The sequence below is a fragment of the Nematolebias whitei genome, chromosome 16, assembly GCF_014905685.2.
Source record: "Nematolebias whitei isolate Nwh7 chromosome 16, NemWhi1, whole genome shotgun sequence".
NCBI lineage: Eukaryota > Metazoa > Chordata > Actinopteri > Cyprinodontiformes > Rivulidae > Nematolebias > Nematolebias whitei.
Window position 1 is genome coordinate 30302117 of NC_056513.1, and position 14081 is coordinate 30316197.

Consider the following 14081-nt stretch of genomic DNA (forward strand, 5'->3'; position numbering starts at 1 on the left):
TTTCAGTACGCTTTAACGTACGATTGCAGCCATCTCTTCCTGCCACAAAGGGTTTGGAGACAGAACAGCTTTTATCACCCGCTGATGAAGCGGTTTCTAAAAGGTGTACAGAGATGTAGGCCTGTTTTCACGCCCACTTGTTTCCACAGTGGGTTTAACGCTGGTCCTGCGAGCCCTGATCAAAGCTTCAATTGAGCCTCTGGATCAGGTTTCATTTAATTCTTGTCTCTTTTAACAGCCCTGTTGCTGGTTTTAACACCCGCTAAGAGGGTAAGTATTTATCTGCCCTCTCTGTTGTTTCGTCATGCCTTAGAATTAGGCTGACGGGCAGCTCAGCTGATTTAAGACCAACCCAGCTTTTATGCCTAAAACATCACGAGCTCTTTTAAATCAAGAGTGATATCGTTGGAGGGTTTTTTTCCCTCCCACAGATCAGAAGGGGAAGCATCTGTTCATCTTCTCTGCCCGGTGCAGGCGTTGACGTGTTACGTAACGCGCACAGCTGCAATGCGTTCAAATTCAACAATTGTTTGTGCATTATAGAGATGCTTCTGCAGGTCGCCGTTATCCATCCAGCGCTTGTCACACTGGCTGTGTGAGGCCTTTTCTGAAGCCTACAGAGCATCAGATTTAGGGCCTCCTGTCAACCTCTAAGCACATTCGACCAGGGGTATCGCATCTTCGACTGCTCTGCATAATGGTATGTCAATGCAGGACATTTGCACTGCGGCTGCATGGTCAACACCCTGCTCATTTATTCGCTTTTACCTACGTGATGTAACGGCTCGTTCCATGACACATTCTGTCCTTAGTGCTCTAACAGAATGAATATTATTGTTCTCATGGAACTCTGTTTAAGCTCACTTCTGTCTGCATGCATTACAGTGTGAGATGTTGTTTTCAGTCACAGTCGTGTCTGTGATTTTGGTTCTATTGTCACTAATCAGTTCATGATTATTGTTAACAATCAGTTCATTTGATTATTGATCAATTCATGGACATTAATCTGTTTATACTGTTCAGCCATGAACCAGTTGGTTCATGCCCCCCTCCCCCCCTCTTTTCAACTTCCTCTTCCCGTTGAAAGTTTTTCCGGGGTATTCATGCTTTGTCAGAACGCATAGTTACACAACATGCGTCTGTGCATGGCACATAATTACGCGATGCGTAGTTTATGCACACGGGGAGCTGAGTGACAAGACGTTTTTTGGGCAAGCTTCCGCTTCTTACTGTGTTCGAATGGACCCAGTGAGGCGAGGACCACATCGGCTTCGCCCTTTACCCACTAAAGCGAAGGCCTTAAAGGGCGAAGCTTATACGACATAGAACGTTGGTTACGTACTGTAACCCCAGATTCTATGAGTATAAGCGTAGCCCTTTAAGCGTCGGGCCTCACTGGCTCCTAAATGGCTGAAGAAAAAGCTATTTTGGGAGCCGATTTCCCGCTCTTAACGTAATTTATACGGACCGGGTGGGGCCCACACAGCAGGTGGGCGTGGACTAATTTTTTCAGTGCTTATGCTCTGCATAACGGGATAAACCCACTAAAGCGAAGGCCTTAAAGGGCTACGCTTATACTCATAGAATCTGGGGTTACAGTACGTAACCAACGTTTTGATTAAGATTTTCGGGCAGCACGGTGGCGCAGTTGGTAGAACTGCAGCCTCTCAGCGAGCAGGTCCCTGGTTCAAATCCCAGTCCAGGGGCCCTTCTGGGTGGAGTTTGCATGTTCTCTCCGTACATGTGTGGGTTTTCTCCGAGTATTACAGCAGACCAAAAACATGCAAGTTAGACTGATTGGTAACTTTAAATTGTCTCTAGGTGTGAGTGAGAGAGTGAATGGTTGTTTGTCTTGTTTCTCTCTGTGTCTCTGTGATGGACTGGAGACCTGTCCAGGGTGTCCCCCGCCTCTATCAGCTGATGTTGCATGGCACTAGTTGGACACAGTGTAATGATGAAAAACCTGTTTTTATACAGAAGTGATGAGAGATAAATGATGCCTCTGAATTTTTTCAGTCTTCCATTGATTGCTTCTTTCTCTTGTCCATATCAGCCTCTCTGTCATCAGAAACCTGAAACATCCCTCACACTCATGTGTCTTTCTGCATGCATGTACAAGCACACACTTCATTTTTCAGGTGTAACCTTCAACACTTTGGTGTGGAGTTCAGACAGAGCTGGCTGGGCTTAGATGAGAGGAGGTTGAGGGATGACAGGATGCGATGGCTGACATCTCTCTTCCTGTGCTAAGACAAAAAAATGAACGCATTAGCTTAGCATTGCCAGATATCCTACACACTAAACACTCTACAACACACAATAATTTCTTGAGCAAATAATGCACCAAAATTAGTCTAAAACAGGCCATTGTTTAATCTTCATACATCCTGTTCATCTTTGAACTCACAGAGCCTTCGTTGTATTTTGGAGAACCTGAGTATGTCGTGGATGAGAGTTCAGGCTACGTTGAGGTAAAGGTCTGGAGGACAGGGACCGACTTGTCCAAAACAGCTACGGTCACTGCCCGCTCCAGGAAGAGTGATCCTGTTTCAGCAGAAGGTAAAAAAAAATTTAAAAATCAACTACTCAGTTTCTTTCCTTTGTTATAAAATACAGTTTTACTTTGTGGCTTCCTCTCTGTTTACCAGCCGGACTTGACTACGTTGGTATAAGTCACAACCTGGACTTCGCTCCTGGAGTTACGATGCAGACATTCAGGGTGACCATCTTGGATGACTTGGGACAACCAAAGTTGGAGGGGCTTGAGACCTTTGACCTTGTGCTGAGGATGCCCATGAACGCTGTGTTAGGAGAACCAAGCAGCGCGACCATCACCATCAATGATACCGTCACTGACTGTGAGTGTCCAATATTATTTTTATGATACTGCACTATAAAACAAACCAACAAACTGTTTTGTTTTTTTTCTCGACAATTGGTTATTTTTACAACTGCTGTGTGGTAGTGAGGTAGGACTGACATAGGATAGTTTAGAGTAATGTAAAAACTGCACAAACTTTGTAAAACTTTTTTTAAAAGTTTGTGTACCTATGACTCTTAAGACATTTTAAGAATTGTAGATTATTGACAGATGGATGGAGACAAGCTCTTAATGCACAAACATGCAACAAGCTATTCCCCTATTTTCACTTATTTCAACTTACAAAGTGAAAAAGCAATAAGCAAACAATTGGCATTATGCCATATCACATGTTAATATGTTAAACAAAGACTTTGTAAGTTTTGTTAGTGTCCAGAATATGACTGACATGACTCAGCTACTACCATTCTATCTGAATATTTGTAAAATTGACAGTTGTAGCTAGGCCTGTCGCAGTAAACAATAAATCAATTAATCGCATGATAAATGAAAATTATCAACCTCATTTTCATTTATCGGCTTTATCGTTTCTTTGTGTCTCTCTCTTTCTACACTGAATGACAAAAAGCTCAACTCCGGTGCTCTTCACTGATCCCTCCCTTTCTCTTTAAAATCTGTTTTAACCGTCCTAAGTCGCGTTTTTGGATCGTTAAAAGCAGCTAAGCTGAGAAGCTAAGCTACGAGCTAAGCTAAGAGGCGGACCTCGGGAAAAAACCTCTGTCTTGTTGAAGCTTCAAAATTCACGGTTGAAACCCGTGCTTTCATGTAAAAAGTTGTTTTTCTCTGTAAGAAGCTGAGAACTTGTTTACTGATTTTTTTATTCAAAGCTTTGTGTGAAAAATGCTATGCTAAAGGTGCTCAAACCACACCGAGCGTCCGCCATTTTGAGAACTGTAAAACAGGAACAAGAGACGCTCATGTCACGTCAAGGGACCTCCCTCCCATTTTTCTTAAAGAGACACGCTGCTCGCTCCCTCACTATCCATCCTTCGGTTCAAACAGTCTTATACTGCCATCCAGTGGTCAAAAAAGGTACTGCACAGAAAAATGTATTAAAATGTCTTCTTAAATTTGACAATAATAACTAATTATTGCAAAATTTCAAACAATATTATCATTTATCGCAATAATTTCTGACACAATTAATCGCCCAGCAATATTTGTTATCGTGACAGGCCTAGTTGTAGCCTTTTGTGTGTTTTCTAAGGTTTGGTGTGGCAGCTAATCAGATGCAGTGTCATCTTGAATTTGGTTTAGTTGAAAAGTTAATCAGTTGTAGATGTGCATCCAAAGCTTATTTTCTGAGAGCTCCATTAAAATCAAGTAGCTTAATCAATCTTGTGAAAACTTTCCTGTAACTCACTGTTTTTTGTTTGTTTTGGTTTGAAGTGCCAAAGGTCCAATTTAAGGAAGGTAGCTACAAAGTGGATGAGTCGAATGGAGATATTAGTGCCACGGTGTATCGCAGCGGCGACATCAGCCTCATATCTACAGTTCGCTGTTACACCCGACAGGGATCGGCTCAGGTCATGATGGACTACGTTGAGAGGCCAAACACTGACACCTCAGTAATTACTTTCCTGCCAGGTGAGACATCTTTCACCTTCCTCCATCTCTTTTATCAGTTTTATTATATAATCATCCCCATTTTACACCTCAGGTGAGTTTGAGAAAGAGTGTGTGGTCAGCCTAGTAGATGACTTGGTCCACGAGGAGGATGAAGAGTTCCGTTTGGTGCTGGGAAGTCCCAAGAGCAAGTTTACATATGGAGCCTCCATTGGGGAGCAGAAGGAAGCACTGATCACCATCACAGATGAGAAAGATAGTATGTACTCACTTAAATCAAATATAATTTAACTGCAGGGAAATTTAAACAAACCAACATAGATCAGAAATTCCAATAACCTGATTGAGAATTATCCAGAAGTAAACCTGTAATCATATATATAAGCAGATACACAACTCCACCCTGCTTCCTGTTTCAGAGCCCATCATTCGTTTTTCGGAGATCAAGTACAGTGTGCGTGAACCCCAGATAAAAGGTGATATGGCAATAGTAAAGATTCCAATTCTACGTTTCGGAGACACTTCCAAGGTGTCAGTAGTCAGAGTGCACACAAAGGATGGCTCTGCAACCTCCGGAGATGACTATAACCCACTGTCAGAGGGTAGGAAAAGCTGATTTGTGCTTGTTTTTAAACCTGTTCAGTTTGTCACAGCTTATTTTCCTGTCTGCGTCTCAGACGTGGAGTTCAAGGAGAACGACAAAGAACATTTTGTTGAGATCGAGATCCTGTACGATGGTCAGAGAGAAATGAGAGAGGCCTTCACTGTTCACATGAAGCCTGACGACAACATGGTGGCTGAAATACAGGTGAGTAAAAACCACATGGCACGAACAGACACATGCACTCCAAAACAAAACAGAAACCAGTGCAGATCTGCACACGTTAAGAGGCATGTCATGTCAGCCTAGGTTAAAATGGGCAGGCAGACAGCAGCTGGTAATCCTGTTCTTTAAAAAGCGTTTCCTTCTGAAATGAGATGCTGGGAGGACTATTCCTGTAGAGCCCAACTGAAGACAAACCTATAAACAGAACTGTAACATTCTTACACTATATCACACGCATGCCATTCATGACAGTAATGAGTCAGCTTGCACTAAATTGTTTTGTGCGTCATTACGTTGTAATTAAACTCGAGAGTCCTCTGCAAATTGGGTGAAATATATACAAAATTACATATAAAAGTTAAAAATTCATTAAACAAAATTGTTTTGGATAATCGTGTATGAGAAAACCAAGAGCTTCTCCTTTAAGAGAGCTCATTATGTAGGTTATGCTGGAGGAATCAAAGGAGTATGTCAGTGAGGCACGACTAAATGTGAGATTACATTGTAGGATAAATCCACCACACTGACTGGGGTTACCGTCAAAAATTTTCAGAAGGTCGGATATCTGGTTCTCAGCAGTTAATGATACTTACTGGTACCAGTGGAGCTGATTCTGGATGATGAGGAGGTGATGGAGTCTTGGTAGCGAGTGAAGTTTCTGTTTGATTGAGTAGATCATGCTGCAGAGTTCTTGAAAGTTGGTTTGAGAAGTTTATTGCTGGGAAAGATTGGGTTGCAGGGTATGATCATGGCAGTCCTTATGTTTATTTTGTAATTGTATGGCTTGATGAATCTTTTCCTCATCAGTCTTGCTTAGAGGGTCAAGTTGGCTGGAACATTCTAACATTATGTTTGGTTTATCCATCCATGCATCCATTATCTTTACTCGCTTCATTCTTTTTGGGTCACGGGGGTTGCTGGTGCTCATGTCCAACAATCACTGTGTGAGATGCGGGGGACACCCTGGACAGGTCTCCAGTCCATCACAGGGACACAAACGAGACAAACAACCCTTCACTCTCTCACTCACACCTAGAGACTATGTTTGGTTTAATGACCCCAAAATAGTAGACTGATAAGACACAGACTCCAAGGCAAAAGATGAAGATGTGATCCAGAAAGGTGAGTAACTCTGGAGAGAGTGACAGATTGAAAGTGCTCGGTGTTTGGTCCATGCTGATGTTTGGCATTTGGAGGAACAGGATGACAACAGGGCGAGGTCATGAGGAGCGAGGAGGATCAAGAGACAAAGGGGAGCAGGACTAAGGTATCATAAATCATTAATTCAACCTATATTTATACAGATTAGTCTCAATGAGCCTCAAGGACTCATTTACAAGAGAGACCTGTTATAAACAAAGAAAACCCCTCCTGAACGAGCATGGAGGCTGCACAGCTGCAGAAAGAAAAGCTTTGCAGAGAGTGGTGAAGGCTGCACAGAAGACTGTTGGAGTCAGCCTCCCCACCATCACAGACATCTACACCTCCAGATGCAGGAAGAGGGCCATCTGCATCATGAAGGACCCCACTCACCCAGCACACACACTTTTTGCCCCGCTTCCCTCAGGCAGAAGGTTGCAGAGCATTAAGTGTAGAACCACTATACTGAGGAACATCTTCTACCCTGAGGCTGTTACACTCATAAATCCCTAACCAGAAAAATCACTGTAATGCCACTTTAAGTGGTGATATGTCATTTTATATGTGCTGCTGCTTTCTTGCCTTTAAACTGCAATATTCATGCCCATCAGCTCTGAGCAGACGTGTTCAGGCTGCTGTTTAATACACTGTATTATATTATATTGTTATTGTTAACCATATATCTTAAAACTTTGTATACTGTTTCTTTTTTATACAAAGTAGTTTACATTTTTGCTATTTTGGGGGTGTAACTGGGACCCTGGGTACATAATTGTGTTCCACCTCATGTACCAAATGTGATTCAAATGACAATAATGAACCTTGAACCTTTAAATGAACTGGTGTCCCCTGTTTGAAACAATATCTTGGGGGATGCCGTGGAGGCTGAAAACATGGTAAATCATGATTTGGGCTGTTTCGAATGCAGATGGAAGTTTTACCAAGGGTATGAAGTGAGCAGCTTTTGGGAATCGATCAATGATTGTACAGATAACAGAGTTACGTTCAGACAGTGGAAGACCAGTGATGAAGTCATCAGTGATGTGGGCCCAAGGTCAACCAGGAAATGGTAGTGGTAGTAATAATCCATATGGGGGTTGATTATAGTTTGGTTTACTGGTAGGTGGGTGGGTTTGGTTTACATAGTTTACTGGTAGGTAGTAGAACTACTCACCAATATCATCTGGATTACTGGTGGGATGTCCTTTTTAAATAGAGCTGACATGATGAGATGAAGTGACCACTCTTACCACAGTAAATGTACATTGATGGGATGCTGCCTCTCTTCTGGGTATAGTTTTGTCCATCTAATCTACATTGGCTCGGGTTCAGAGGCTATTGCAGTGGGAGATAGAAATCTATTTCCGGAAGTGGGGTACTCATGGGATTTGTAGTTCTTCTCCATGAGTCGCTCCCTGACTCGGTTGTCAATTCGAATGGTGAGAATAATTATCTTGCTCAGTTGCAGCGGGACGTCTTTAATTTAGTCACTCAGCGTGTTGATGAATGCTCCCTTCAGAGATTTTTCTCCCCAACTGGACTCCTCTATGATAATCCAGAAGTGAATGGAGAATTCTGAGCATGGCATTTTACCTTGCCTTTCTGTGCTGCTTCCTGCTGTTGTAGGGGACAGTCAAAAACTCACAAAAAATCCATAAGAAAGGTAGAAAAAGTTAGAGAATCCACTGAACGGGGATGAAGATAAGAGTGCACCCATCTGAGAGCTTCTCCTTTAAGAGAGCTAATTATGTAGGTTATGCGGGAGAAATCCGAGGAGTATGTCAGTGGGGCACGACTACATGCGAGATTACGTTGCAGGATAAATCCATCACATTGACTGGAGTTACCGTCAAAAAATTCAGAAGGTCGGATGTCTGGTTTTCAGGAATTAATGCAATGAAGCTGATTCTGGATGACGAGGAAGTGATGAAGTCTTAGTTGTGGGTAATATAATTGAAAGTTTCTGTTGGACTGAGTAGATCATGCTGCCAAGTTCTTGAAGGTAGGATTGAGAAGTTTGTTTCTGGGAAAGATTTTGTTGCAGGGTACGATCATGGCAATCAATAAGTTTGTTTTGTGATTGGATAACTTGATGAATCTGTTCCTCATCAGTCTTGCTTAGAGGGTCAGGTTGGCTGGAACATTCTAACATGATGTTTGGTTTAATGAGCCCAAAATAGCAGATTGATAAGGCACAGACTCCAAGGTAAAAAGGTAAGTGTGTTTATTTGAATGTGCTTTGAAGAGCTTGTTGCTGTATGGAAAAAAGGGGAAAAGGTGAGTATGAGTGGTTCACAAGATAGTCTGTGATAGGAAACTGTTTTATTGATTATTGTCGTACATATCATTGTTTTCAGGTAGCATTGGAGAGGAGGAAGAAATGAGATCCTAGGATTCCAGAAGATGAAGACGTGATCTAGAAAGATGAGTAGCGTTGGAGAGAGTGACAGGTTGAAGGTGCTTGGTATTTGTTCCAGGCTGATGTTTGGCATTTGCAGGAACAGGATGACAAAAGGGTGAGGTCACGAGGAGCGAGGAGGATTTGGGAGACACAGAGGAGCAGGACCAAGGTATCATAATGTTCCAGCATCCGATAAATGATTGTCAGGGGTTCATCATAGAAGTCATCAGGATTAGGTACAGGTGTGGAGAAGTGGATGATTGAAAGGCAATCAGCTGTGGGGAAAGTGGCTGTGGCTGAAAAACTAGGAATCCTACAGAATAAACCCAAAATGACAACAAATTCTCAATGAAACAACCATAAATAGAAGCAACGAGAACACAAAGAAAAATCCAGAACTCTGGGCGTCTCTACACAGAGCCTCATTTTTGTAAAATGCTTCCACGTTTACTGATGACCATTTCTGTCAAATATTTCCCATTTCAGAATCAGAGTCTGATAACTATTAATTTTTATAAGCACTTCAGTTTCAGATTCCCAGTCCAAACTTTACAGTCAGTTTAACAAGAACAACAACATTGATTTGAACAATGACACTGACTCATCTGAACATTAGTCCTATTCTAAGCATGATTTGTTGGAGGAGTAACACTTTTCACAAGCAAGTACATCTCACAATGTCTTTTTACTTCTTGCCAGATGAACAAAGCCATTGTGTACATTGAGGAAATGGACAGTGTAGCAGACGTTACCTTCCCTGCAGTCCCCCAGGTGGTATCCCTGCTATTGTATGATGACACATCTAAAACCAGAGACAGGCCTTACCCACCCAATGGATACCCTGTGGTTTGTGTGACGGTGGGTATGATACTGCTTCCCTGAAAATCTTATCAAAAATGCATCATTAAACACTTGACACTTTATTAAACTCTGTGTGCTTTTGTGTGCCTTCTTTTCTAGGCCTGTAACCCAAAGTACCATGATTTTGATAAAACAGGATCCATCTGCTCTGCTGAGAATATCAACAATACTCTGACCCAGTACCGCTGGCTGGTTAGCGCTCCGACCGGACCAGATGGAGTGACAAGCCCCATAAGGGAGGTAGACACCAATACATTCTTCACCAACACCAAGTCAATCACCTTGGATTCAATCTACTTCCAAGCTGGTTCTAGGGTTCAGTGTGCAGTGAGAGCCTTCAATGCCAACGGAGATGCTGGCCTGGAGTTGTCCAGTCCCATTGTTGTGATTAGCAAAGAAGAAGGTGAGCACATATAGAGATGGAGAAAAACTCACTATCATTTGTGTTTCTGGTTTACTTCAGTTTAAACTCACTTTTGATCTTGACAGGTATGTGTCAGCCTCAAATCCCAGGTACAGTTGGGGCTGAACCGTTCTCTGCTAAGATCCGTTACACAGGTCCAGATGATTTGGACTTCCCTAACCTCATCAAACTGACCATTAACATGCCACACATGGATGGTAAAATCTCAAACTATGTTGCAGTTTTTCTTATATGGTGATTACTGTTCACATACCAGCTAAGCACTGTAAGAATCTTACCATCTACCCCCAACTAGGAATGCTACCCGTGATCTCCACCAAACCTCTGTCAAACTTCGAGCTCACTTTGAGCCCAGATGGCACACGTGTGGGCAACCACCGCTGCTCCAACCTGCTGGACTTCAATGAAATCCAAACTGGCTATGGCTTCATCACAGATTCAACGAAGAACCCTGAGATCATCGGGGAGACTTCACCGTACCAGTACAGCACTATTATGCGTTCAGCCAATTCCCTGCGTTTCTATAGGAACCTCAACTTGGAGGCCTGTCTCTGGGAGTTCACCAGCTACTACGACATGTCAGAGCTGCTGAATGACTGCGGAGGTTCTATAGGCACCAATGGACAGGTAGACAACATGTGTCACTACCCTTTATCACACATAAAAATTACAATATTAGCGTGTTGGTGTAATATCACAATTACATTGATGTAAAAAAAAAATCAACAGTGGAATGAGCATTTCAACACTGTTTCATGCTTGTCTTTTTGCCTCATCACAGCCAAATGTTAGTTTTGCAAATGTGGTATATAGTATTGGTTATTTAATTACTGGTTAATTTACTGGTGCAGATGGCTGAATGCAAATAATCAAAGACCAAGAAAGAAAAGAAAAATTAATCTAAAACTAGAGAAATTGCATTTCCTGTGAAAGTGCTGTGTGAATGCTTATTGCTGAAGAACTTGCTGAAAAACAGCTAAAATTAGTTTTAAATAAAACAAGCTGAATTGTAGCTGAAATGAAAGAACAAGCCTTAATTAGCAGAAGAAAGCAAAATGAACATATTTTTGTTGAATTAGACATAAATTAGCAGAAATTAACAAAAAATTAGGAAATTAGCTAAAAAAAAACAACCTCAAATTAGCAAAAAACAGCTGAAAAGTGGCTGAAATTACCAGAAGGAAGTGGAAACAGTTGAAATTAGGTTAAAAAAGTGGAATTTGCTGAGACGGCTAAAATGATCGTCATCTTCTTCTTCTTTCGGCTTTTCCCTCTTCAGGGGTCGCCACAGCGAGTCATCCTTCTCACTCTGTTCTCTGCATCCCCACTGTAGTACGACATATCCAAAGATATATTCATACATTAAACGAGTTCTTTCATTTTTCTGGACTGAATGATGTCGTGCATTGAATTTAACAAAAATGTGGACGTGAGACGTTATTTATCTTTGACCCATCAAAATGAATGTGGTCATTTATTTACAGAATCAAAGTTTAACATCAAACATTTACATTAATTTGGCAGAATATGAAAATAACAACATAATTAATCAGCTTTACAACCAGGAAAACCATACGGCCATGATTTTCCGTTGCTTCACCACAGACATTTCTGAAGACATCTGGATTAATTTGCTAGCAGATAGGAGAGTTTAAAGATGGAAAAATGAGATTTATCTACAGAGAGATGTGTGAGGGAATTTGTCTGTTTTAACCAGAACTGACACGCTCCTTCTTTTCCAGCTTGGGCCAACGGTACGCTTGGTCGAAATAGAACTTTTACCTTGCAGATGATAGCTTCAGCATCGGTGTAGAGCTCTCCTTTCAACTCTTTCAGCGTCTCTGTGAGGACAGCTCGAACCTCGAGAGTCGTGTGAGGTTATCTAAACAGAAGTTATAATTCCCAAAATCGTCTCTGGTTCAGCTTGATTCTAATTCAGCAGCATCCTGAATGCCCGCGTCCTGCATTCTGGAACTCCCAAACTCTCTGCATCTGAATTCCAAAAACTCTCTGCTTGAACTGCTGCTCCATCTTCAAGACTGAGCTTACAGCAGCTTCAAGACTGAGCTGAACTCTCTCCATTGAACTAGGAAGTGCCAACATTTTTATGGGCTCTACTTCCGGTTCATTTGAGAGCTTTTTGATTGGTCGATGGACCAAAGCAGAGGTGTGGTTTGTGATGTAAGGTGTTATTAAAAGTCAAGGAAAAGATTCAGATTGTTTAAGAACAGACAAAAAGATATCATGGAAAAACCAGACTTCGTGGAGTCTCTCACCAAGTATCTTGCTGTAAAAGTTAAACATGACATTTCTTTTCAGTAAACTTTCAGTTGACCGAAACTCGAACTTTGACACACTTACAAATTTGCTCACTTCAAAGCAGACGATCAAGAAATTGAATCATTACTCTGTAACGTACTCTAACTTGATTTCACTTTGAATTGAGGATTAAGAATCATTACTACTGTTTAAGTAAATAAAAATGATTAGTTCACTTCAACATGTAGACATTGTTTGAACCAAAACACTTTGATTATCAAAACATTTGTAAAATAGTAATGATCATAGAGAATTGTCTTTTTCCACTTGATTAATTCAAGAAAGAAAGTCTCAGGATGGGTTAACCTGTATTTCTGGATTCAAATCAATGAAATGACAGTTTCAGTCCCATATGGTCAGTTTTGACATCAAGCCTAGTCCACTACACCACAAAAAGGCTAAACTTATTATAAAACAGCTAAATAGTAGCTAAAATAGCAGAAAAAAAGCTGAAACTAGCATAAAACAGCTGAAAGGAGCATAGCATGCTCCATAATCCATAACAAGAGGTGGAAAGTAACAAAAATTACCACAAAAACTTGAATTTGTCTAAAAACAGCTGAACTTAGCTAAAAATCAATCAACCTTTATTTATACAGGTAAATCCCATTGAGCCTCGAGGACTCATTTACAAGAGAGACCTGATTTCAACAAAGAAAGATGACAACAATGGACAACAGCAACAACAATAAACAGTTATAAAAAAGCATACTACAGTTTTTTTTTGTTTGTTTGTTTTTTTTAACAAATAGGATGGCTAAAAGGAAAAGGTAACAAAACAAAAAACAGCTAGATTCCAAGACAATTGTAGAAAACTAACAACAGGAACATGTCAGCATTGGACCCTGCCAGGTGTCCAACAGATTCTTAAAGACACTTAGAGAGGTCAAGGTCGAGAGCTTCAGATCTTTTTGTAAGATATTCCAGGAAACAGGAGCGGAATAGGAGAAGGCCCTTTTGCCTAGTTCAGTCCTCATTGAGGGAACACTGCAGGTAATAATGTCCTGAGAGCGCACTCCGTAGCTGCACTCACGCAGAGACATGTAGGAGGAGATGTATGAAGGCAACAGACCAAGAAGTGATTTAAAGATGAAAATATACCAGTGAGAGAGTCTGCGTGAAGTTAATGATGTCCAGTTAACCAGAAAAAATGCAAAAAAATGCTAAAATGGTAGCTGAAAAGGTAGAACAACCTTAAATTAGCAGAAGAAAGCAGAAATAACATGTTCTATTTTGTATAAGCTTCACCCTTTAAGGCTGTCGCTGATGGTTTATCCCGTTATGCAAAACATTACACTGAAAAAATTTAGTCCACGCCCACCTGCTGTGTGGGCCCCACCCGGTCCGTATAAATTACGTAAAAAGCGGGTAATCGGCTCCCATTTTTCTTCAGCGAGCTAATAGCACTGTCAGAAGAACGAAGAAGGAAAGTTGTGTAGATGATCAACCTTTGCTAAGAATGCTTGGCCCGTTACGTCGACCTCCGGTCGTCCGGTGAGCTCTCCTCCCCGAGGAGAGGCTGACGAGCAGTCTTGTTTCAAGGTAAGCGCCGAGGAGTATTTCTCAGTGACAGGTCGCTACACGCTGGACAATGCCATCTTGTAATTTTCCTCTTATCGCCGACCCCCGGAGCGAATCGGATGGTTCCTCCGGGACAGGCAGC

The 14081-nt window shown here is 41.5% G+C and overlaps 1 protein-coding gene across 1 annotated transcript in view; it reads left to right on the forward strand.

Moving 5' to 3' along the window:
* Positions 1-5237: 5237 nt before the first annotated feature.
* Positions 5238-14081, forward strand: part of LOC119422479 (FRAS1-related extracellular matrix protein 2) — a 19673-nt gene continuing 10829 nt past the window's right edge. Inside the window, exons 1-5 of the mRNA XM_037689852.1 lie at positions 5238-5255; positions 9514-9672; positions 9775-10078; positions 10165-10296; positions 10395-10726. Of these exons, the coding sequence (XP_037545780.1) occupies positions 5238-5255; positions 9514-9672; positions 9775-10078; positions 10165-10296; positions 10395-10726 (945 nt within the window). The remainder of the gene's footprint in view (positions 5256-9513; positions 9673-9774; positions 10079-10164; positions 10297-10394; positions 10727-14081) is intronic.